Raw genomic sequence first — 27,214 nt, forward strand, 5'->3', positions numbered from 1 at the left:
GAGAAATGCTTAATTCAGAAGCAGAGTATATTCTGCTAAGTTTCATAGCAGTCATTAAGGACTAAAATATGTCTTGTATGAAATAAGTCTTCTGTAGGTTGTCTTAATTACTGCTTTGTGTTGTACTTGAGCATGACTCTGATTTTTGCCACATGGTGTCACACACAAAGTTCCCAAAATAAATGCTATATGATATCCCAAGAGCTCTTAGGAAGTTTTAAAAAGGGCTTTGCTCACTGAGAGTCTCTCTTTTCTGCTGAAACCAAATGATGCTGCAGGGTTGATTTAAGAAAGAGGAGTTAAGAGAGATTTTTTTTTAATTAGATGCAAGAAATACCACTCTATCAATTCAGTATTATACGTATTTGGAAGTCCAGTTGTGATTATAGAGGGTTTTGTAGCTATATATTTAAATAACTAAAACAGCAGTTCAGCAACATTGTGAAATGTTCACAGTCTGAATCTCTGATAGAGGAGTCTGTGAAGCGATTGGTTCATAGAAATGTTATAGATAGCAAAAGCTTAAATAAAGTGGTCAGTGTTTGCCTTTCCAGGTCCTGGTTAGAGTAAAACTTACGACAGCTAGTGTTTTATGTGTGGGTTTTTATTTCTTTAGAGAGAGGGAGGGAGAGAGAGAGAGAGCAAGCAGAAAGGGGCTAGGAATGGTTTGACAGGAACTTTTAAGCTCTCAAAAGAAAGAAGAAAAAGAGAGAGCTTATGGATGGCTTTTGTGAGTAACTAAAATCCTGCTAAAACCAAAGCAAAGGGAAAACTAAACTTCTTGCAGAGTGAGTACATTCTACATCCCATCCTTATGGAAGGAGAGACAGTGGGGAGTTCAGTGCGAGGCACTAGGAAGACTGCCAGCAAAGCAGTTCGGATAGCCCTTGGTGTGTTTGTAACTTGTACTATAGTACTTGGCATTGCACTTTTTCTAGGTAAGTTAAAAGTTATAGGCTAATACAATTCATGCTCTCATGGGTTCCTGCTTCTTCCTGGGTTGCACCTACTTCTTGCTGTGTGGCTCACCTGTGCCTATTCTGATGCTGTTCACCATTGTTACCCCTTTGGCTTTCAGCTTAAATTGCAATGGAAATATTTCAGTATTTGTAAAAAGAAATGTTACATCTGGAAGCTGGAACCCCAGCTAAAGTAGTGGTGAATGCTTGATTTGAATTTGAATACTCTGTGGAATGTGCTCTATCTCGAATTGTGTTTTTTTATAGAACAGGGAAACTAGCAAGACCATGCATATCAATAATGCTGATTAACTTGTAGATTTTGACTAATACAGGCTAATATTCTCAGTTTGCAGAACATTGAGCAGTAATCTGCATGCTTTATGGAATTATTTTAGTTATTCATTTCATTTGGTTTTCATTAGAGTTTAACTAAATGTTCTGAAGAAGGTTTAGATAATGCAACTGCTTGCACATTTTTTAACAGCTAATGTTTTTCTTTGATGAATTGCAAAATCTTCTTTGCAAATATGGTAATCAAATGCATGCTGGATGAAATTAAACTATTTCCATCAGATTTATTAGCTATCACTGAACGTAGTAAAAGAAGAATATCTCCTCTTTGGGACTTTGGGAGTATATTGTAAATGGGTTTTGGAAGTGCACATATATAGTTATAAATTGATGTGAAATATATTTGTGTATACCAAAAATGTCGTCTACTCAATGAAAAACATCTGGAAAAGCAGAAGTCTGGAAAAGATAGCAGGGTCCAATCCTCATCTGAAGTAAATCAGTGTTTCAACAGCTTGATTGACTGATTGATTTCAACAGTTTCGCCAATTTGCACAAACTGAGCTTACGGCCTCCAAGAATGTTAATGTACTCTGCTTCTCTCAGCTTTTCTTGTCTTATTATCACTATACTAGCTCTAACCTTTCCAATTATAACTCCTTTTTAAAATTTGAAAAACATTGCCAGCACTTATATAGTAAATTTAAAGCAAAAGACTTTCACGTTGCTCTACTTAGATCCTGATTTCATAAATGCTTCCACAGGAGTAAAGAAAATATAAAGAATCCAGATAAATTCACTTGTCTGAATTATTTCTAGGCATAAATATTGGCTCTTGGACATTGGTCCTCATTTTGACTGGGCAAAAAGATTCTATAATGGGCTTTAAAAGAATTTTTAGGATAATCAAGTATTGCAAAACTTGCAATAAAGGAAGAGAGTGGTGTCTTTTACCGCTTGCAGAAAATGTAGAATAAGATGCTCAGTAAGATTGATAAGAAATGCAAGTGGTTTATGTATAGATTAGACAAGAAACAGGCCAAAATATACTATATAAAAGAGACATTTTAATAAGAGTAAAGGGGCTGATCCTGAACCCATTCATGCAAAGGTAAAACTCCAGTTGTCCCCTTTGATAGGAGGATCAAAACCAGCAAGGGTCTGATTTTCAGTAGCGCAGAACATGCATTTTGGTTCTCATTTTAAAAGCTCAATGGCTGAATATCACACCTTCAGTTTATATGGACTGAACATAAATTTTTGGTTGACCTCCCCCCTCCCCCCCACCTTTTTAAAATAAGGCCATGGTCAGGTAGATTGAACCATGTTGTGCATGTGTGGCCAATTTCTCCAACTGTTTCAGCTGAAAAAAAGCTGAAAGAAAAAAATTAGGTACAATTTTTTTTTTCTTTTTGTGGAAATTAATTTAATGAACAAATATTAACATCCTTTTCCCCTCTTCCCTCCTTCTCCTTCCCACCCTTTTTTCAGGTCACATGAAACATTTAATTTACTCCAATGTGAATTTTTGTTTCCTCCTAAAATTAAAAAAAAAAAAAAATTTTAGGACAATCTGAAACTATATTTTCACCCCCAGAATTTCAGTTTGGCCAGTGAACCAGTCAAATCAGTTATTTTCTCAACTCTAATAAGAAGCTGGAAAAAAATCATGTCTGTTTATCTATCATCATTTCTAGTTTGTATATTTGCTCTAGCTATTATTTAAAAGCTTCCAGAGAGAACTTCCTGTTCTTTTCCGGGAAAAAATCTGACATATATAGGAAAGGCATCCAGGTACTTACAACTTTGCTACCCCTTCAGTTGGAGCTTTGCCAGTGCAGGGTAACTTTAGATTCTGTCTGTCATAACATAAAATGTCATCCAGGAAAAATACTGATTCTGCACATCTCCCAAACTTTGTAACCACACCCTCTTCTAGCTCCACCAGTTAACTTGTCATTGAGCACCTTGCTCATCCATGTAAACTCAGAAACTCATGAATCAGCTCTATTTCCTACTCTAAAAACAGGAAGAGAGTGGGAGAAAATTGCTGATCTCTTAGCCAGCAACACATAAATAAGGCAATTTCGTTTTTAGTGTTAACTTCCTGTGTTTGCTAGCAACTTTGAAATTGTAAGACTACTTTAATTATTTATCTCTGTTTTCTGATGTGCTCCCTAGGGTCCCTTTACACATTACATTTATGTTGTGATTAACATGTTAGTCACTTCATAAATAGTAAGGGTGCTATATGTGCATTCAATTTAAGGCACCATAAAATGGCAAATCACCCATAGAAAGGTTTCACATCTAACGTAGACTATTTTTATGGCTGGTTTGTATGGTGCCTTAAATTGAACACAGCATGTCACAGGACAGGTGCTGACAATCAGCGGATAGCTGTAACATGTTGTATGCAATGGGTTCTGGTAATATCACAAGGCAGGCAATAGGTTTTAACTGAAAATGAAATGTTGTTTTCTTTTTTTTAGGTAGGTAATTTCTAAACAAGCCAAAAGAATTGGGACTGAATTTATTTTTGTTTTTTTGAATACCAAAAACAGTTTTGAAATTTCAGATTTTTTATTCCTTCATAACTCTTTTTCCCCCGCTTTTTTGTATTTTGCCACAAAAGGCAATAGAATGAATGAAGGCTAGGATTTTTAATCTTTCTTTTTTTTTTCAATTTTTTTCTTTCTTTTTTTCTGCTTTAACATTTTAGCACATGGAACCATTTTGAAAAGTTAGAGTGAAAAAGGGAAAATCTAAAACCCCCTGACTGAATGAAAAAATGCAAAGAACTACAACATCATTACATTTTGAACTCTGTAACAGAAACAAGGTTATAAGATTTGTCTATTACTTATGTCTTCAGTTGGATTGGAAGTATATTTTTAAGCAACTTTGTAAAAACGAGATATCAAATGCTTATAAAAAACAATAAAGATGATATCGTAGCTTCTGACACTCCTGAAGGGCTATTTGCAAACTACTAAGGTTAGGAAAAGATCACTCTTTTTAATTTCTGTATTGGACCTTTTTTATTTTTCTGACACAAAATCTGCTTGAGGTTGCAAATACTATAACTAATAAGTGTGAGGTCCTTCAAGCCACCAAATAAACTATATAGTGATGTCAGTTCAAGATCTGTCAAGTATATCCTTCCACCGCTGAGATTTTTCTGTGGCCACTTAATGGTGTTTGAAGGTAGGAGGCCTGCTTTTCATGCTGGTGATTCTACAATTATAGAAAGCACACTGAAATACCTGTTTCTTTGGAGAAAATACTTGTGTTGTCTGGACTAGCACCTTGAACTGGGGGGTCTGCCATGGGAATTCACCTCTGACTTCAGTCTTATACTCTATCCAGCGCATACTACCTAGATGTACTGATAATTCAGTACGTTTCCCAGGCTGTCCTTCCTCCCTGTTTGGTTTGTTCCCTTTATGTGCTATGCAGCTGATTCAAAAAGCCAGATAAAGGGAGCATCTAGTTTTACCAGCTAATAGCAACCCAGCTGGTTGTAGGTGCTATTAGCTAGCTGGTTCAGGTTTATTTTTGCCTGGTACTCATATGTGCTCTTAATGCTTACCTTGTGCATGCTAACACTTGCACTCATTGTTCACTATCAGCATGTGAGAAGTTTTGTTGAAGTTGAATGTTAATCATGAGTGATTACAAGATTGGGGCCTAAACAAGGAAATGTTGTGTTATGGGCAATACTGGGGAGAGGAGCGTGGGGGGGGGGGGCGGGGGGACAAAACCAGGTAAGGTAATCTAAAGTCATGTTTGCACAGTTAATCAAGTGCACTTGTTAACAGTGCTGAGTGACCTGGCCAGTTAGTCCACCCTACCAAGCTAATTAGCTTACCAGCAATACAGTGCCTGGCTACACTGCCTTTAGGGTAAAAGGCAGCTTGCACAGAATATGCTTGAAGGGTCTATGACTATACTGTATGCTCGTTTTGTTGGTTTCTCTCTCATAGCTGATTTAGTGATATTTTCATAGACCATAGCGTCAACTTGCTGGGGGTCATAAAGAAGGTCATTTTCAGAACTAGAAATAGAGCTCACTTTTCTGCAGTCACTCCAGTGCCCTGTTTGCTGCCTATTTCACTTTGATTATTGTTCTAGCTGGCCTAGTCCCTCAGTAATGCAGTTATCATTGCCTTGATGAGCAGAGGCTTTGGCAGAATGCCAGTTCTAGGATGGCAATATCAGTTAGGAAATTAAATCTTGATACTTTACACAGCTGTATTATATATGATTATATTCAATGTCTGGACTATGTTCACTGTCATCGTGAATGTGGTGATTGTTCAAATACAATTGTATTTACTTAAGGTAAAAAAGACATTATTTAGTATATGTTGTGCTGGCTGAGCGACAGAGATCATGGTAGTTGATTGAACATAATAATAATAAATTAATCACAATACATTTCTTTCTCATTTTGCAGTTAGCCAAGGACTTCTAAAACTTCAGCCTAAGCAACAGTATTGCTTAACTCCAGAATGCATCGAAGCTGGTAAGCAACATTATTTCTCTCTTTCATTGTATCATAATTACAGTACCCTGATGAGGGGAATATGGAATATTGATACTGTTTTAATAGTCCCATGGCTCTTCTTATTCCAGAAGCCTTGGTAATAGTGAATAATTTATGAGAGCCTTTTAAAACCCATGTATAAGCAACATATTGCAGATATGTTTTGTTGCTTCAATCCAACTGCATTGCTGTAGTCTCAGTTCTACTGTATTGCTACTAAAGTCAAAAGGCTCAGGTAGGACAAGAATTGCAGCCAGCTACCTTAGGTGGTGCTCAGGTGGATTCAGTTTTCCTTTTAGCAGCCAGCACAACAGCAAGTCACTAAATGGTTCATATTGAGAGAGGTGATTTGGTGCATAATCATATAAACACTTCATGCCACAAGGGATGACTGTGGCTCTGAACCTCCAACTTGTTACATGCAGGGACCTTTATAGGATCAGGACCTATGGTGGTATTACACCATGAAACTTGGACAAAGCTTTCTCCACTGCTCAGCTTTGGCTTCAGCTTCTGCCATACCTGAAATGATTGCCATTTTACCATTGACTTAAGTGGGAGCACAATTGGATCAGTAGATGGCATTTTTGAAAATCCAGCCTTCAAAGTGTCAAATTAGAAGAAAGATGACAATATATAAACAAACTGGGAACTTTCTTTCAAGTAATATGATATACTGTATGATGGCCAGGTTGTATTTGAAACTCTTGACTTCAAATTGTTTTGGAAAGATCAAAAGCTTTTTTTCCACAACATTTCCTATACTTGCTACTACTATTTTGCACTCTGCAAAATGAATGTCTTAACAATATTAGGCACTTCTGCTTTCATCTGAGCCCTGAAGGTTTTGAGACAAAGAAAAATAAGAATTGGGACTAAGTTAAATTGATGAAGTATGTTAGAACTCAAAAAGTAGGATATTCATTTTTGGAATTGGGGAAAAATAGCTATTTAACTGGATTGTTTTTTCTATACCACATTTGGGTATGGTGCTAAAATGACACCATGTCCACTGAAAGTGTTACTTGTCTGTAGTGAAAACTCAAGAGTTAGAACTGACCTTACTTTAGAATGTGTTCCATAACGATCGCCTCCGGCGTACTATTGAAAACTAGCTACAACTTTTCAGATGTACAAGAATTGCCTAAGGGTAAAGCAGATACTATATTTAGTGAACATGGGCCCAATCTACACAGTGTAAATATGGATTTTACCACCAACTTACAGGGGAATTCAGAGATGGAATTTAGTTTGGGCCTCTGCTGTTTGAGGCATACCCCATATAAACATCTGGAAAGGTAATGTGAGGTGACTGAATGCCTTATAAAAGACTATGACTAGCTTTGATTTAAATGCTTTACAAGCTTGTATGGTACTTGGAAACTGTGCAAAGAATTTATGACATGCCCATTCTGATTAAATATGAAACAATCCCATCTCCATCAATTTATTCTTTATGTTGGACTTTTATAAACTTGTTAAAAAAATGTCCACGGACCTTTGTGCTATGCATGCTGAAACTGAAATATTGAGATATCACAAGAAAAGCTTGTTTTCTGAATGAAACTAGATGAACTGAATCTCTGAATCTTTTGATATACAACGCACCCTCATTGTAACATACCATGTTTATGACAAGCCCCTGCATTCTTAACAGTCTTAACAGCAGGCACTAATCTATCTATCTATCTATCTATCTATCTATCTATCTATCATAACTAACCTTATAACCTTATATAATAGATAACCTTATATAATTTTCATTATTAAGTAGCAGCAAATTGACTAACCCTGTTACAGCAATGGACTTTTAATGGACGTTCTCTTGGCTACATTGAGTCTCATTGTAATGAAGCTGTACTTTATATCCACAAAAGGTTGAGGCAGCAACTGCCTGCAAGAAACCGTAGTGTGGTTTAAAATCTATTCTAACCAATAGTGAAATCAGAAATAGGAACCTGTTTTATATCTTATTCTGTACATGTAGTATAAACCATATACCTTAGTTAACTGATATATATTCATATCATGATCACTTACTGTGGACTTGGGTTTTAATGCTCACTATTTGGAGTGACCCTTTGGCTATATGGACTGAAACATACGATGCCATCTGTTTACTTAAACTGTTCTCTCTAGCAGAAGAATTTAATCTCTACTAATAATCTGTGGGCCTTCAATTATAAAACTTTGCACTGAAGGTATTTTTTTCATCTTTTCAAAGATGGGAAAGTATTTTACACATTTTCTTTTAGTATAACTTAACTTTAGGTTAAGAGGATATAATTTTGGAGAGAGGCAGTTAGAAGCTGTTGGAAATACTTTTCTATTATGTGCTTAGTAGAACAAACGCTGTTTTTGCAAGATTGAGATTCCACTTTGTACTTCTGTGTCTGGCCCTAGAAGGTGACTTTTTGGCTATAGTGATCATCTCAGTATAACCTTCAAGGGGTGCACTGCTCAAATTAGTTATTACAATAAATGGACAAATATTTTCACTGGCTTTTATTATACACAGGCAACATTATATATTATCACTGTAGAATAGTGTGCTCATTGTTTTAAAACCATTGAGAGGTTTGAACTGGAAACAATGGTCCAACAGTATGCTAGGATGAGATTTTAATTTTCAGGTGAGGGCAAACAGCCTTGTTTTGGAAACTGGTAAATTATACTATCATTTCTAGAATATGGTCTCTCATAATTCTCTACGTTGGTAAAAATGTTCCATAAAATTAATGTGATCCTTTACAGCTGCTGCTATCCTGAGCAAAATAAACCAGTCTGTGGATCCCTGTATGAACTTCTATCGGTTTGCGTGCGATGGTTGGATATATAGTAATCCCATTCCTGAAGACTCGTCAAACTATGGTGTTTATCCTTGGCTGAGGCACAATGTAGACCTCAAGCTGAAAGGTAAGCTCTTCTTGAAACCTTAAGGTATATTTCCACTGTAGCTTGTCACTTAGCTCCATTTAAATTAATATTGGCTGCATTTCCTTTTTGTGCATATGTTCATGCTGAATAACTGCCAACATCACATTCTTTATTATTGTGTTCTTGTTTTTGATTAAAAAAAAATACATTAAGGGAAAATTAAAAAAATGACACATTTGGTGGAATTAATGTTACTTTGGACAATGTATAAATTAAGGATTCAATAATCTATTCTGAGGCAAACAGAGAATGATGCCAAAGAGAGACTGTTAGATTTGAACCTTAGACTTTTTAGGACATAATGACACCAGGAAAACTGTGAAGACATTTTATCAATGGTTTATTTGAAGGGGAACAGTGTGATACCTAGTGTCAAGGAGGCTCTTGCGAACAGATCCATTTTTACAACCTGTTTAGAAAATCACCTCTTCGCAAAATTGTAGTAAAATCAGGTCAATCTGAGCTTTCCTTATATAAGGATATTGCTGATTTTAAGGAGCTGAAGGAATGGAAGAACTAGTAGGGATTTTTTTTTTTTATGGCTGTGCAAAGTTTCAGTCCCTGATTCAATTCAGCAGAAATTTGGCCTGATTTGGTGGCCAAATCTCCAAATCAGAATAGAATCCAAGGGCCCTTTAATCTCTCCAAATTGATTTGGAACCCTCTGAGTCAATTCAGAGAGACTCGAACAGATTCGGCAATTCAGACATAGACAAAGCTTTATATGTTTTTTCTACATGCCTCTAGGTAGCAGGGGCTCTGAAAACTGCAGTGCTGGGGTGGATGGAGTGTCCCACAGGAGCACAGGGGAGTCTCCAGCACGCTCGGCAGCAGTCCCGGAAGTGGACCAGAAGAACTTCCAATCCACTTCCTGGTCCACCGGAGAGAGTGCGGGGGGGGGGGGGGGGGCCCTTGCCCCCCCCCCCACTCCTGGCTCAGCAAATGGTGCCTCCTGGGTCTGGGGAGGGCACCTGGGGTCCCCCCACATCTGATCGCTGAGTCAGAGGGGTATGGGGCAGTCCCCCAGTGTGCTCCCCAGCAGACCCAGAAGTGGACTGGTAGTACTTCTGGTCCACTTCTAGGTTCACTGCTGAGCACACTGGAGAGTCCCCCAGGCTCCTGTGGGATGCTCCATCCACTCCAGCACCGCAGTGATCACAAGCTGTGCCTGCTACATCAAGGCATGCAGAAAAAATCTTTTAAAGATGTGCCTGTGTCCGAATCGCTGATTCACCAAATCAGCATCAAATCTTCAGATTTGTATTCAGCCAAATTGAATCAGGGACAGTGATCTGAATTGATGGATCAAATCACTTTCCCTGATTCAGGCTGAATTCATATCCAAATCAAATAGGGTCCGTTTTGCACAGCCGTAATTCCACCCCCCCCACAGTGTTGTCAAAGACTAATGATGCGCACTAGTCTTTCATTAGTGAAATGCACTAGCCCAGGGGCAGGCAATTATTTTGAGTGGAGGGCCACTTACCAAGTTTTGGCAAGCTGTCGAGGGCCGCGTGGGTAGCCCCGCCCATTGACAGGTGCCCCGCACCCTGGATCAGAAGTCACACCCCTTTAATCTCTGAACTTTGCCACCAGCAGTCCCTCCCCTTGCCCCTGAAAGTACTCCCTTGGAGAAGAGGTTTTGCCATCTTAGGGGGGAAAAAACCCAAATTATATATAAAAAATCAACCAGCCATAATAATATATTTTAATTTAATTTAAAAATATATTTTGATCTGATTTGTGTGCGTTTGTGCTGTATATGTAGAAGTGATTGCATAAAACCTCAAAATGCAGTCCTACTTGTATATGGTGTGAGGTGTGCATGGGTGTCAGGGGGCATGGGGTGGATGTGGGGTTGTGGGGAGTTGTGGGTGGGTGGGTATGTGTGTTTATGTATGTGTGGGTATGGTATTGTGGGTATGGAAGCCATGGAGTGCAAAGTGGCCAGTGGGTGGGAGGGGGAATGGAAGTGAGTGGGCATGTGGGAGTGTGGGGCCTATGAGGCCCAGTATGGGATGGTAAGAGCATGGGCTGTGGGCAGGGAGGGGTCTATGGCAGGGTTTCCCAACCTGTTTATTCTGCGGACCTGCAAACTGTATAATTTACAGATTTAAATTTAATTTACATGTTTAAACTTATTTTTTTATGGAGGGGGGTGGGGCTGCAAGGATTGGATGGGGTTGAGGCATTGTTGGACCCTACAGGGGGTGGGGCTGCACAGGTAGGGGCCCAGGGGAACCCAGTTGGGGCTGCCCAGGAAGAAGGGGCTCTGCTGCCTTTCCTAGGAGCAAGTGGCAGAGCCGCCTCCCTGTCCTCTGCCCCAGGCGTTTCCCTGCCTGCATCCTCCTGCTTCCAGCCATGGGCGGGGGTGGAGGGCCCTGCCCAGCTTGGTGCGGGCCCTGGTGCATGGGCAGCACCTTACCAGGTGCAGCCATGGTGGCAGAAGCAGGATACGGCACATAGAGCCAGGTGCCTCCCTCCTGGGGCTGCCCTGTCGCATGCACGTAAATACTGGTGGTGGAAGCCATGGCTGCCATGTGCCTGAAGTCCAGCTGGCATGCCCACTCACTCCCAGCCCCACGGCATGGGTGAGAATGACTGCAAGCAGCCCCAACCCTGCATGCTCCAGACTCACCCGTCAGGGCTGAGCAGCGGTGGTGGGTGGGGAACAAGCTGCTGCTCAGCACGGGGGAAAAGCAGCCCCTCCCCTCCTGCTGCTGGTGCTTCCTGTGGCAGCCGCCCAGAGCCCACACAGGGTTGTGCTGGCTCTCTGCCATGTCTTTGGCACCCATGGGGCAGCAGTGGCAATGGAGAGCAGGCACAGGCAGCCCCATGTGGGCTCCAAGCAGCTGCCGCAGGGAGCACCGGCAGCGGGAGGGGAGGGGCTACTTTTCCCCCATGTTCAGCTGCAGTTTGTTCCTCACTGCTGCTGCCAGCCTGGGCCCCATGCTGGCTCTGGGCCCACCCATCGGGGCTGAGTGGCAGCAGCAGCAGGGCACAAACAGCTTCTGGGGTGGAGGAAAGTGCCCCCCTGCCTTGCTGCCACTGGGCAATGTTTGCTGGGGGAGCCCACACTGCATTAGGCTCTGCTGTGGCACCTCTGCCACCAGCTCTGTGCTGCCCAGAGTGGCTGCTTTGCATGGCCACTGCTGCAGAGGCCATGGGCTCCTCCAGTAAATGCTGCCCAGCAGTGGCAGAGGAGGGGGGGTGCTTTTCCCCTGTGCTCAGCTGTAGTTTATTTGTCACTGCTGCTGCCAGCTTGGGCCCCATGCTGGCTCTGGGCTTGCTTGACAGGCTGAGCAGCAGTGGTGGCAGGGCACAAACTGCTGCTGGGGCAAGGGAAAAGCAGCCCCTCCCCTACCACCACCGGTGCTCCCTGTGGCAGCCGCTTGGAGTCCACACGAGGCTGCTGGTACCTGCTCTCCGTTGCCACTGCTGTTTGATGGGCAGCGACGACACAGCAGAGAGGCAGGGCAGGTCTGTGTGGGCTCTGGGCAGCTGCTGCAGGGAGCACCAGTGGTGGGAGGGGGACAGGCTGCTTTTCTCTCACACTGAGCAGCAGCTTGTTCCCTGCCCACTGCCGCTGCTCAGCCCAAACGGGTGAGGTGTGGAGCACGCAGGGTCAGGGCTGCTTGCAGTCCTCCCCGCCTGTGCCATGAGGCTGGAGCAGGTAGGGCTGGGAGCAAGCAGGTGTATGGCAACCAGTGGCAGCTGGGCAGGAGCGCAGGACCTGCCTCCGTGCCCCAGGGCCAGTATCGGTGGGGCCCAGATCAGGGCAGCAGGAGTACAGGGTCCCAGCTGGCTGGGGCTCTATGGAGCCAGGCCTGCTCCCCCCTCTTCCTGCTGGCAGCCCAGCCCAGCTCCATAGGCCCCTGCCAGCCCGCACCCCATGCTCCTGCTGCCCAGCTTTGGGTCCCATCAGCACTGACCCCGGGACACTGGTGTGGGTCCCACACTCCCGCATGCCCACTCCCTCCCACTACCCCTGCCCCCATCGCCACTTTCCCCACTTTCCTGCCTGCCCCCCATCCCTTCCTACCTGAATTTCCCGCTCAGGGTAGGGAGGTGTGAACAGCCCCATGGTCCAAGGCCAGAAGCCCCTGCTAGGCAGGGGCTTCAGTGACATGGCTTCCCCTGGGTCCTACTGCCCCTGGCTCCTGTCATCTTTGACAGGAAGCTGGGGGCAGATAAATATTAATTTTCTAAATATTTTAGGGGCCCTGCAGGCTGGACAGAATGCCCTGGTGGGCTGAATCCAGCCTGCAGGCCGTATTTTGCCCACCCCTGCGTTAGCCTGATTGATAAAGAAAGTGAACAGAGGGCAGCTAATATATTATAAAAATGATTTCCATGTTGCTTTGTTACATGCTGTCATGCTTTTCTCATCAATATGCTCTTTTAGAAAAATGCTGTGCAACTACGTTTATGTGATATTATTCATGATCTCTTTTTTCTATGTTCCGTGATTATTTGACGATAGGTATTTTGAGCCAAAACTCATCTTACCCAAGGCAGTGGTGTAGCTTTGCCTACAGACTGTTCCAAGAACTATATTTTCAAGTCACGTTAGCATGTTTACTGAATTTGTTGGCTGAGGATGGCACATCACAGCTCAGTATTCAGCTTCATTGAAGTTCCATTGCCAGCTGGGATATAAGGCACTGAAGTGGTTAAAGTACCTGACCTGTCATCAGGAAAACAGAAAAATGCATGTCTAGAGAAAAAATAGCCTGGGGTGGAAATGTGTAGGAAGGGAGATATTTTCATCTGAATGTGACTTGACTTAAGAGCTAGATTCTGTGGCAAAACTACCTCAGCAGGAAGTTGTGCAGACTGATGTGGGGGGGGAAAGGACAATGATTGTTGTTTGTTAGAAAAAAGTGTGTCAGGTTTTTATAATCTTTGCTCAAAGTATGAGTCATGCAAAGGAAGGGAGATTTAATATTGTCCTTGAAGTGCCTTACTGTAGTAAACTGTAAATGTTAAGGCACTTCAAGGTACTATGTTGCTACTATATTACTTGAAAAAACAGTAGTCTGCTCTGGGCTCAGCAGACTAGAGAGAGATCAGCACTTTTGTGTTCCACTAAATAGATTTAGTGGATTTATTGTCTTCTGGGATTTTTGTGCATCATAAAGTCTATCTCCAACTACCTTTCTTCAGTAAGGTCAGCATCCAGTGTACATTTATTCTAGACACCATTAAAAGTTTATGGCTGTAATCTATTCCAAATAGCATAGAACAGTAGTGCTCAACCTTTTGGCCCCATGGGACAGATGAGTGGTGTGGGACTGGTCTGTGTGCTGGATTAAACCTCATGTACTAGGATTAGCTCATCACCATCTCTGGGTGCATCTAACAAGATGCTTAACTTCGCATTAGCATAGTTTACTGCAAAGTAAGCATGTGCATCTACGCATGCACATGATTACTTCACAGTAAACTTCCCTAATAAGTAAATTTACTACCTGCAAATCCAAGTAGCAAATTTACTTGGCATTAGTAACAGTGTTGTAGTGCTTGTGTAAACACCTGACTGGGAGCAAAATCTGCTCCTGATCAGCCATCCACCAGGGAGTGGGAGATAGTCCCTGCCTAGGATCCTGTGGCAGAGCCTGCCCTGGCAGCCAGCTGGGGGCAGCTCCTGGGGGCAGGGAGCTATGTCCCCTTGCCCAGACAGCAGGTAACTCTGAGCCCCCTGCTCTGAGATTGCAATCGGGGAGTGGGGTCTGGGAGATCCTTATCTCCCAGCCCTCACTTTGCTGTTGTGATTGGGAAGCAGGTGGCTGGAAGACCTTTTTCTCCCAGCCTGAGCCCCATGGTCATGGGGCTCAGGCTGGGAGACCCTTATCTCAGTGCAATGAGACATACCCCTGTTCCTTTATTAGTTCATCTTACTAAATGTGAAGCCCAACAAACTACTACCTTTCTCATAGACTTTATGTTGTGTCCTTCACTCCGAAGGACACATATAAAGGTTGTATGAAGGGAAATGGGTTCAGATATGTACTTCTAGTGTGATTCCCTCGACTCATATCTGTTAAAAGAATTAAATCCTCAAGCGAGGCTGAGGAGTGCTATACAACAGGGTTGATAGCAGCCGAGGAAACCTGGCCACACCAAGTTTAATTAGTTTTAACTTTTGTACGGTTGTCATTCATGCATGACATGGATTCATTATTATGTATGTTGTTTCTATAAGAGCAATATGATTTTTAAAAAGCAGCACAAATAGCCTGATTTAAACTGGTCTCCACTAAGAACTTCAACTTTAGCTCAGAGGTATCCTCAAGAAAGACCGAAAATATCAATCATTAGTTTGTGTCCTGTGCCAAGGGTGCTCAACCAGATCCAGCCCCCAGTAGAGTTATCTGGTGTTTGTGGCTTCTCACAAGTCTGAAAATTTGGCAGCAGGAGAGCAGTGGTACCATTCTCTTGCTGCCAAATTTTGAGGCCTATGAGCTAGAAAGCATGGCTCTGTACACAGGGGTGACTCAGGGTCCTGGGGGGCCCAATCCCAGTGTGCTGGGCCTGAACCAGGTGCGTGGGGGCAGCACAAGAGCCCCAGTGCACGATCTGGGCATGCAGGTATAGTGAGGGGCCCTCATCCCCTGATCCTGGCAAGCAGGGCTGAGTCAGGGTGGCAGAGGGCCCTGATTGCATTACATAGGTCTAGGCAGGGATGGCCTGGGGCCCCAGAATCCAATCCTGGTGCATGGGGCTAGAGGGTGGGGAGGCGACACTGGGCCCTAATTCTGGTACATGGGGCCCAAGCCTAGCCCATGGGGCTGGGCAGGAGTGGTACAGGGCCCTGGGGTCTAATCCTAGGACACAGAGGATGTGTTTACACATGCATTTACTCCAGTCTAGATTTACTGTGCAGTAAGCTACTGGTCACAGGACTCAGGTTGGGAGACCTTTATCTATCCTGTTTTGTGCAGTTCCCATCCAGCTCCAGTTTGCACATGCAGACTTCCCCAGCCAGCCTGGGGCTGGCTGGGAATTGTCCCAGTTAGAGGCAGATCCCAGCCCCATGTCCAAATCAGGTGATCAAGGCATGTGGCTTGGAAAGAGCTGCACGGGCCAGGTAGGTCCCATTCCCCCGCCCCACTGGCAGATTGGGGTAAAGGGCTGGCACCTGCCCCTCTCCTGCAGCTGTTTCCAAGCCCTGTGCCCCTGATTGAGAACCAGGGCCAGGATCTTCCTGTTGTCAGGGCAGGGGGACATTGTCCCTGCTCCAGCAGCAGGGAGCCCCCCAGGGCCAGGAGACAGCTCACTTCTGGCCCAGTGCTTCCTGCCAGCCCTTGGACTGGCACCCAGGTGGAGGGAGCTGGGAGCAAATCTTCTCCCTAATCTCCACATGTGTAGACACCTACCCAAAAACTGGGTGCATCTACACACGCCCCTATGGTGTCATTGTTATTGTGCCATCAATATTAAATGCCTGTGCCAACAGTGCAGTTATTTTTAGCCTCTGCATTGCCGTACCAATGTGCTGTAGTGAGGGAGTGTGTTGCTACGCTGACATAGCTGCAGTGTCATGGTTTATGCCTGACATTATGTTGGCGTAGCACATTGCTACGGCGACATAGCATCTCTTGTAGATGTGCCTGCTGTGCAATATCTTACTGTACAGTAAATCTAGGCTGAAGTAAATGCATGTGTAGAGGTGTCCACAGAGGACTTGACTAATTAGCTTCATAGTAAAGCATTGCTGTCTACATGTGTGCCAGTATTAGGTATTTGTCACATCACCTTAATGGCATTTATAGATGCACCCAGTGGCTCATATAATTGGAGGTTCATATCTGACGCCATATAAAAGAGAGGGATGTGACATGTTCCATATCAGTTTGATGTGGTCTGTCTTCACTGACTGGTGATACTGGGGGGCTTAGTGTAAATTAATTGCCTGAAAAAATATTCCATGCATACCATTACTAAGTTAGCTAAGTATGGGAGCAACTTAACAGAATGCTAGATGATGGGTAGTCCCTCTGAAATTTGGCATTTCCCTTCTCTCTGAAATTTGGCATTTCTTCTTTCAACTTTCATTCTTTAAAATAAACTTTCCAAAAGAAATTACTTGTCAAAAGAGTATATTTCTTTCAAAGTTGGTGGTTGGTGCCTGAAATGACAGTGCATGTCTTCTGCCTGTATACTTGTGCTTTAACCAGAGATAATAAATTAACTGTACTTGACGTTTCTGGTTAGCCATTTGTCCATGCTATCAAATGCTTTGGCAAAGTGTATAATTCTTACATAGTAGGAATATATGCTAGAGGTGAGCACTGGCAAGCAAAATCATTCACTATTTCCTTTGGAAATCAGGCCACATATTTAGGGGCTTACATGTGGGCTTGGAAATGAAATTGTGGGCAACCGCATTGAGAATTTTGGCCTACCACTTTGCATAGCACTTTGCATTTTTTTAATAGTTGTATTTATTTAACATGCAGTTGTTTTTAGGAAGTAAAATTTTGAAAGAACTGATTAGAAATGATTAGAAATATTTCAGAACTTGCATAGTAACCTTAAATAATCCTATTAATCTTACTATTTTAGCATAGCTTGGCTAGAGAATTGCATTTTTCATATTTTATGTTCTATGGTATGGTATGGTATCAGGCAATTTATTAAGGAATGATGTTTCTTTAGGACAATGGTCTTTGGGACAATTCAGATGGTTCTTTAGGATAATTCAGCGTGTTTTCTGGTCTTTGAATACTCTTGAATCTGAATCAGAGAGAGAATAAGCCAGGGAGGTTTGGGTATTTGTCTGTGAAAAGCCCTCATCATTAGATTTTGATTTTGAATTCTGGTCACCATGATCCAATGGGAGCAGAGGCAGATTCCCAAGCTTTCTTATGAGGTACTATAAGGAAGGTGCCAGCATAGGAGTGTGATTCAGTGAAGAAGAGTGTGAATAAACTGTAGCCTGAAAATAATGAGAGCAGTTAATTCTTTCAGGATGCTCATATGTAAAGAACCAGAATAAGGAAAAGGATGGAGGAGGTATCAGCTTGAAGACTGGAAGGAATATTGCCCCTGTGTCTCTGTGAAAGTGATAGGGAGCTCTAATAATGAGGGATTATGGGGAGGAAAAATGGAATTAGCAGATAGGCAGAGTGTAGTGATTTGGTGCACATTTTTGTCCATATATTTTTGATTTGATGAAGAGAAGAGACAAGAAAACTGTGTTTTGAGATTTTCTTTGTTTTATAAACATATAAAAACAACACTATTTATTTGCATTTTGATGTCAGGTTGGAGTTCGTGTACAGGAATATGCAAATATGATTTTTTTAAAACCCTTTTGGTGTTTTCCCATATTCATAACAGATTCAAATTAAAATAATTCTATTTTAATAATTTTAATAATATTTTAATAATTATAATTTCCACTTGCTTTTGGACAGGGGTAGAATTCAGATGGATTTTGACACAAGAGAAGGCTGAGAGGGGATCTGGTGGCTGTTTACAAATTCACCGGGGGGACCAGTGGGAATTGGGGGAGGCTCTGTTCCCCCGGGCACCACCTAGGGTTACTAGGAATAATGGCCACAAATTGTTAGAGAGAAGGTTCAGGCTGGACATCAGGAGACATTACTTTACAGTTAGGGCTGCCAGGCTCTGGAATGGGCTCCCAAGTGAGGTGGTACTCTATCCTACCTTGGGGGTCTTCAAGAGGAGGCTGGACAGATATTTCATAGAATCATAGAAGTAGGGTCAGAAGGGACCTTGTAGATCTTCAAGTCCGACCCCCCTGCCCGGGCCGGAGGAAAACTGGGCTCAAATGACCCCAGCCAGGTAGGCATCAAGCCTCTTCTTAAAGACCCCCAGGGGTAGGAGCCAGCACCACTTCCCTTGGAAGTTGGTTCCAGATCCTAGCCGCCCTAACTGTGAAGTAGTTCTTACGGATGTCTAATCTAAACCTACTCTCCAACAACTTGTGGCCATTATTCCTTGTTATCCTGGGGGGCGCTAGGGGAAACAAGGTCTCCCCCAAACCCTTCTGGTCCCCCTAGTGAGTTTATAGATGGTCACCAGGTCCCCCCTTAGCCTTCTTTTATGAAGGCTGAACACGTTTAGGTCCTGTAGCCTCTCATTATAGGGTCTGCCCTGCTGTCCCCAGATCATGCGGGTGGCCCTCCTCTGGACCCTCTCAGTGTTGTCCACATCCCTCTTGAAGTGGGGTGCCCAGAACTGGACACAGTACTCCAGCTGTGGCCTGACCAGTGTTGCGTAGAGGGGGAGGATCACCTCCTTGGCCCGACTTGAGATGCACCTGTGGATGCACGATAGGGTCTGGTTAGCCCTGCCGACCGTGACCTCGCATTGTCGGCCCATGTTCATCTTGGAGTCAATGATGACTCCAAGATCCCTTTCTGCCTCCGTGCTCTCAAGAAGGGAGTTTCCCATCTTATAAGTGTGCTGCTGGTTACTACTGCCCAAGTGCAGCACCCTGCACTTGTCCGTATTGAAATGCATCCTGTTTTTGTTAGCCCACCCCTGCAACCTATCCAGGTCTTGCTGCAGTCTTTTCCTCCCTACTAGTGTGCCCACCTCATCCCAGATTTTGGTATCATCAGCAAATTTAAACAGGTTGCTTTTCACCCCGTCGTCCAAATCGCTGACAATTGGCTGGGTTGATATGATCCTGGCACCCGTTCCTGCCTGGGTCAGGGGCCGGACCTGATGATCTGTTTAGGTCCCTTCCGACCCTAAGTTCTATGATATTATGTTACTAAGATTGGAAGCTAGAGACTCTAAATGAATTGGTTTCAATACAGACAAATATAAGGTGCTATGCCTAACAATTAAAAGCACAAATATGGGAGAGAAATGGCTATGTGGTAGCAAAGGACATTGGGGTTTGGGTGGATCACAGGTTCAACATGAGTTGTGCAGTTACAAAATAAAAGCAAATGTGATTTGAGACTGCATCAATAGGAATATTAGATGCAAGACACAGGAGTTGATAGACAACGTAGTTAGCACTGGTTAGATCTTATTTAGAGAATTGTATGAGTTTTGGCCTCTGTATTTTAAGAAGGATGAGGAGAAGTTAGAGGGGGGTGAGGAGAAGTTAGAGAGGATCCAGAGGTGGGTGACAAATATGATAAAGGGCTTGGAAGACAAAACCATATGAGGAAAGTTTGAGAAAATGAGGCATGTTCAGCCTGGAGAAAGGAATATCCAATGGGGACATGACAGAAGTCTTCAAACATTTCAGGAGAGGTCCCAGATAATTGGAAAAGGGCAAACATGGTGCCCATATTTAAGAAAGGGAAAAAAGGAGGATCCAGGGAACTACAGACCAGTCAGCCTAACCTCAATCCATGGAAAAATCATGGAGCAGATCCTCAAGGAATCTATTTCTAAGCAGTCAGAGGAGAAGAAGGTTATTAGGAACATTCAGCATGGATTCACCAGGGGCAAGTCATACCTGACCAACCTGATTGCCTTCTATGATGAGATGATTGGCTCTGGGGTTGGTGGGTATGATTTACCTTGATTTTAGCAAGGCTTTTGATACAGTTTCCCACAATGCAGGCAAGCTAAAGAAGTATGGACTGGATGAATGGACTGTAAGGTGGATAGAATACTGGCTGGAGAACTGAGCTCAGAGAGTAGTAATCAATGGCTCAATGACTAGCTGGCAGCTGGTATCAAGTGGAGTGCCCCAGGGGTCAGGCCTGGGGCTGGCTTTGTTCAATGTTTTCATCAATGATCTAGAAGTTGGCATACAGCGTGGGCAACTGGTGCCTCCTGAGTCGGGGGGGGAGGCACTTGCCCCCCCCAGCTAGCAGTCAGCAACCCAGGGGAGGATCTACCCCATGGCCGATCGCATTGACTGGGGGTAGGTCCCCTCCCAGGTATGTGCTCCAACCTGGAAGGGCCAGGGGCTCACTGATTTACTCACCCCAGGGAATGCTGGCTGTCAGGCGGTGCGCTAGTACTCTCAGGGGGTGTGTGTGCACCCCTGTGAACCCCTGCTGTTCAGGGTCAAGGTGAGCTTGTACTTTCTGTCTGGGTTAATAAATGTGTTCTTACCATAATACTTCCTGCTGCAAGCTATTTGAATTTCCACTAGATTTCCCTGTTTTGATTATTAACCATTGTCTGGATTTTAGGTGCACATATAATCTTTGTATTTGAATGAAGTTGGCTCTCTTGCACCCTCAACAAGTTTTCAGATGACACCAAGCTGGGGGGAGTAGTAGATACGCGGGAGGGTAGGATTAGGATTCAGAGTGACCTAGACAAATTGGAGGATTGGGCCAAGAGGAATCTCATGAGGGTTAACAAGGACAAGTGAAAAGTTCTGCACTTAGGACGGAACAATCCCATGCACCAGGACAGGCTGGGGACTGACTGGTTGGGCAGCAGCTCTGCAGAAAAGGACCTGGGGATGATAGTGAACAGTGAGCTGAATATGAGCCAACAGCGTGCCCTTGTTGCCAAGAAGGCTAATGGCATACTGGGCTGCATTTGTAGGACTGTTGCCAGTAGGTCAAGGGAAGTGATCATTCTTCTCTATTCAGCACTGGTGAGGCCACATGTGAAGTAATGTATTCAGCTTTGGGCCCCCCACTACAAAAAGGATGTGGGCAAGTTGGAGACACTTGAGTGGAGGGCACCAAAAATTGTTTGGGGGCTGGCGCAATTGATTTATGGGGACAGGCTGAGGGAACCGGGCTTATTTAGTCTGCAGGAGAAAAGACTGAGGGGGAATTCAATAACAGCCTTCAAGTACATGAAGGGTGGTTCCAAAGAGGATGGAGCTAGACTGTTCTCAGTGGTGGCAGATGATAGAAGGAGCAATGGTCTCCAGTTGTAGCAACGGAAGTTTAGGTTAGATATTAGGAAGAACTTTCTCACTAGGAGGAGGTTACCCAGAGAAGTGGTGCAATCTCCATGCTTGGTCCCTCTCCATCCTTCCAAGGTCTTTCCAACACTATTTTTTTATGATTCTATGAAACATTTGAAAAGATGCCATAAAGAAGAGGGAGAACAACCGTTTTCCTTTGCTGCAGAGGGCATGACATAAAGCAATGACTTTAAACTCAGCAAAATAGATTTAGACTCATTATACTCTCTAATGATAGACTTTTAAAGTTGAAGAAACATTTTGAGTGCTGCCTCTCTTACTGAAAACAATCTTATGGACTGCTGTTGTTCAGGGTTAAATTAAGGTGAGCTTGTACATTGTCTGGGTCAGGAAATGTGTTCTTACCATAACATTTTCTGCTGTAAGCTATTTGAATTTCCACTAGATTTCCCTGTTTTGATTATTGACCATTGTCTGGATTTTACGCGCATGTATAATCTTTGTGTTTGAATGCAGTTGGTTCTCTGCAAATAATGCACAATTGGAATCCTGGGGTGAGTAAATTGGTACTTGTCGCCTATGGTGCACTCTGTTCAAGTGCCAAATGATTTCTTACTGCTCCAAAGTCTGCAAAAGAACAATGTACAGCTGGTTTTTTAAATGTGATCGTACAGGAAGCAATAAATTACAAAATTGTGCAAACATTCTTAAATCTCAGCCATGCAAGAAAATTATTTAGAATTACATAAATAGTTTGTAAACATGTCCTTCAATGCCTTTTCAAATCTAATCACTCTGTGTGGGGAAGCCATTTTATAGATTTTATCCATATATTGATCCTAGCACAATGGGGCACCTAGTTTAGTCTAATTTGCTGAATTAAGCTATTTAGCATTGCTATTTGCTGACGAGAGTCCTTTTAAGTGAGGATTTTCTACTAAAGCAAATACAGAGCAGCAGATGCCTCTTGGATGATATTATATACAGTTTTTCTAAATAACAGAAAACAGGCAACAAATAAAATAACGTCTCAAAATAATTTGCAAGGATTTTCTGTAGCAAACACCTTCTGCATTTATATGATTTCAGGAAGGTAAAAATAACCCAGACATGTTGGCACTTGGAAACATTTGTACATTGGTTCCTTTCATTCTAAATGATTCCAGAAGGTCCAGTTGAGTAATCATTCTGTTGCCTCAAAGGATCCATCATGCAAGGAGAGAGAAATGAAAGAGAAATGGCACAGGGTTCCATTTTGTTATCCATCCTCTTCAAGTCCTCAGTGTATGCAGCCATTATGATGGATAGGGTTTGGTGTCTTCAGTATATAAATTAATGCTCACTGCTTCATCCATCTTCACCAATACCTGATAGATAGATGAAAGACTTGGACACTATCTAAAGAGATGGGGCATGGATGAGATACTCTTGAGTTCATGCTATTAGGATAGCGGAAGCAAGCAGTAGTGACACAGGTTTTCCCTGTGACCCTAGAGCTTCCTGAGGTGGTGTTGGATAATTTGGTGCTTCTGGGTGACCAGGTAAGAAATTTGTTACATGAAGGCCTAGTTCGCACCTCAAACTTTTTCCAGATCCATCAAGATTTGTAACTTGCATCTATGTTGAGGATCATGTAGAGATGCTGAGTACATGGGGACCTGAGGGCCCCGGTCCCCCTCAGGAAGAGGGCTCTCACCTAAAATGTGCAAAACTTTTCACATGTCCATCATCTTAGGCTTCCCCCCTCCCTGCCCCCTCTGGCAAAAATAAAAGTTGGCCCCCTTGGGAGTATGCATTTAACTACTAAACTTTATTCCTTATTAAAGTCCCCAAAAACTACTTACTTCCATTATCTGCACTGCAGTTCAGTTGATTTTGAGGGCTGTTTTGGGTGTTCACATTGCTCTGTATATCACATAAGTGGGTATTCTGGATATATCTGGTTGGAAAAATTCCAATGGACAATTTTTCCCCCCATCAATGTCAAAGTGTTATGAGGAGGCTGATTTTTTGATGAAGTTTTGATAGAAATGGGTCAGAGGTCTGAAGGAACTTTGCTTCTAAGGAGGTTTAAAAATTTACTATGAAGGCAGGTGTCCATTAAAAACCCGCCTTGGGTTACCTATGACTCATGTATTAGGGGTGTCCGAAATGGGTCCTATTCGATTTGGATTTAGCCTGAATTGGGGACAGTGATTCGATTAGTTGATTTAGATCACTGTCCCTGATTTGATTCGACCGTCTCCAAATCTGAAGATTCAATGCTGATTCAGAGAATCAGCGATTTGGCCACAGACACAGCTTTAAATGTTTTTTCTACATACATCGAGGTACCAGGTGCAGCTCGTGATTGGTGGGATGGATGGAGCATCCCCCAGGAGCGTGGGGGGGCCCTCCACATGTTTGGCGACAAACCCCGAAGTGGACCAGAAGTTCTTCTGGTCCACTTCTGGGTCTTCTGCAAAGCATGCTGGAGACCCACCCTGCGCTCCTGTGGGATGCTCTATCCACCCCAGCATCTCAGCATTCACGAGCCACGCCTGGTACCTCGAGGTATATAGAAAAAATATGTACAGCTGTGTCTGTATCTGAATTGCTGAATCTTTCCGAACCTCTCCAAATTGATTCAGAGGGTTCCAATTCGATTAAGAGAGATTAAAGGGTCCTGATTCGATTCGATTCGTAGATTCGGTCCACTGAATCTGGCAGAATCTCCGCCGAATTGAACCAGGGACTGAAGCTTCGCACAGCCCTACAATTTGCCTAGGTCCATGGCAGTTTGGCAGTAGTCTGCTTTGCAGCCAGAGACCGCATAGCTTCCTGAATCCATTGTGGTGGCTGCTAGCCATATGGGTGCCTTAGAGCCAGGGCTCCACTGCCTTTCAGAGAGAATTTTGAAATATGTCTTTTCTTTTGGTTCCAAATCAGAATTAAAACTTATTTCTAAGTATCAAAACTCTCTGTGAAATGGAATTACCTTTCTCCACATAGTTCTATTTCTAGGAGCTGCACCTCTCATCACCATACTGCTATTCCTGAAGGTGCTTGATTTAATAGTGCTCTGGGTGCAAAAGGAGTCAGGAGGGAGATATTTCTGATGATGGATCCTTGATTCTGGAATGCATTTCCTCCTTGCTTCACCACCACGCCTAGTGATAAATGGCTTTCTGAACACTATGCAAGGCTCATCTCTTTGCTTTGAGGGTTGAGTGGGTTGGTAGGATGTGGTAGGAGAGTCTGATCATGTTAAAGAGGGAATTAGAAAGTTTCTAGATTATGAACATTGGTTCAATTCATATTGGTTTTTTAGACATGACAGTACTTTGTATATGGGTGTTAAACAGTTGTTTGCTATGGACCCTGCTGTGGTAAAGATTTCTGAGAGTGTTTCTTGTGCCTCTCGTGGCTGGCACCTGAGGCTGGTGCCCTGCTCTCCTGACCCTAGTTATGCTACTGTTCAGGAGTAATACCTGCTTATTTTTTGTTTCAGCGACAGACTGCTTGTAGAGGTCTTTGCAGTACTATTAAAAGTTTAGCGGAAGTTTTTAATTGAGCATCATATTCTGAAAAGTAAGGGTTTTACTGAGAAAGTATCAAGAAAAGTTTTAATAATGTTAGATGAAGTTTGTGCTTTCTCATCAGGCAATCTGTTCCCAAACCTCGATCTGTTTTTGGTGAGATGTCAGACCTCTTCCTTTTCTCTGTGAACCAGCTTGCTTGTCCCTTAAATGTGATGTCAAAAATAGAAGAGTAGTGAGAAATGTTATCCAGTGATATAGACACAGAACCTCAATCCAAGAGCTCTTAAACTCCTTTACTCTGATATTTTTAGTTTTGGTCTTTGGGCACTGTGCGCCTCATTTTTTCTGCTCTGCAAAATGAAGTTATCATTTGTATTTTGGAATTAGTGTGAGGAGTTATTTAGTTAATGAACAGAAACTGCTTGGAAAATAAAAAATGTTACTGGGAACTCAGTATTTGTATTTCTAATTTAAGTTTGACAGTCGAATAATAGTCAAAGTAAGATCATACCAGCAAAGGAAAATAAGCAGCAAGGATCAGCCAACACTGTCTGAGTAACCAGTTAACAGTTTACTTTTTGTTAAAGTGAAATACCTGAATAGAAGGTGGAGAAGCCAGGATTTTTTTTTGCAGGCTGCTGTGGCTGTTAGAAAAGACAGTTGTTTCTGTAATGGGTGTTTGGGAAACCATGGGCAATGAAAGGAGATCATTTTGGTTCCTGAATGAGGGTTTAAAACTCCACAGCAGCTGAGCCACAGGGTTCCCACAGAGTCTCTCTGGTCAGGAGAGCAGAATGGCACCTTTTTCGGTTATGAGTCTTCGTGGTAGTTCACTGCATTAGCACTGACTATCAAAAGTTTGTATAACCCTTTCATTCTATTTATGACAAAATATTTATAGAAGATTTAGACTAAGCTTAAATTTCAGCAGTTATTTCCCCAGAATGGTATACTGAATCTGTATGCAATGGCTTATTAAATTCTAAAACTGCCATATTTAGGTACCACATACTTTTAATCCTACCATAAGATGCATTTATTGTCTCAAAACCATAACAATCTTTGACTCATCTAATTCTCCATATTCCCTGATGAGAAACACTTACTGAAGAAACATGGCAAAAATATTAATAACAAGAAGCAAAGCTTAACGTTGCCAATAAACATCCTGCTCCAGCTGTATTGTAACAATTATGCCTATCATATTTTTCTTATATGCTTATATAAACTAGTGAACCCATCTCTTCATGATACATATGTCATCCCTGGCAGCAGGATGCCAAGAAGAGACTATTTCTCCAAAGCTTTTATTAAAACAAATATTCAAATGAAATGTGTTGAAAATAGACCCTCTTATCTCCAATAAATTATCTGCTGATATTGTTTTAGTTTGTGTAAGTACATTTGTTTACTTGGAGCTGAACTCTCGCAATGTGTTTTGACTTTTCTCACATCGACTTGGATCCTTTTAAAATTCTGAAACCTAGCTTTTACAAAATATTGAAATAGTAGCAACAAACTTTCAAAGCCTTGTCATTTAAGCAACATGCTGTATCTTATGGCATTCAAGCACCGTTGAACAGCATTAGAAAGCATTTATGTTAGCACAGCTGTCTAATTGCTATTTTCGTGAAAACCTCTGGATTGCTGAAATGGATATTCAAACTGTGGATGGTGAAATTGCTTTTTGGGGAAAAAGGGAGGACTAAAATGTCACTATTTTAATCAAATCTATTTGTGTAAATGCAGCATCTTTTCATTAAATAGGTTTTCAGAAAGATTTTTTTTCGACTAATCTTATTCTCCTTCTTGAGTTACTGATTGATTGATTGCTAAATCTTCATAGAATTCCTGTGGAAGTGCATATTAATTACCTCCTCATTACTGCCACATTAGTTCTCAATGATTGAGAGCATTACCATGAATGCCAAAGGAATTAATGATGGACCAATTATTTTCAAGTGTCACTATTCATAGTAACTCCCTCTATTCATGGTAAGAAATACGCTATCCTCAAGGAGGAGGCTCATGGTGGTTTATTATGTCAAAACTGAAACGCGTTTGTCTGCATGGCTTAATGTGGTGTTGATGTTTGTAGCTATATGTGTCCTTTAAA

General features: G+C 42.6%; 1 protein-coding gene across 1 annotated transcript in view; it reads left to right on the forward strand.

Moving 5' to 3' along the window:
* Positions 1-268: 268 nt before the first annotated feature.
* Positions 269-27,214, forward strand: part of PHEX (phosphate regulating endopeptidase homolog X-linked) — a 184,643-nt gene continuing 157,697 nt past the window's right edge. Inside the window, exons 1-3 of the mRNA XM_006033924.3 lie at positions 269-938; positions 5,713-5,781; positions 8,557-8,718. Coding sequence (XP_006033986.1) covers positions 815-938; positions 5,713-5,781; positions 8,557-8,718 — 355 coding nt within the window. The 5' untranslated portion in view covers positions 269-814. The remainder of the gene's footprint in view (positions 939-5,712; positions 5,782-8,556; positions 8,719-27,214) is intronic.

The sequence above is a fragment of the Alligator sinensis genome, unplaced genomic scaffold (assembly GCF_000455745.1).
Source record: "Alligator sinensis unplaced genomic scaffold, ASM45574v1 scaffold926_1, whole genome shotgun sequence".
NCBI lineage: Eukaryota > Metazoa > Chordata > Crocodylia > Alligatoridae > Alligator > Alligator sinensis.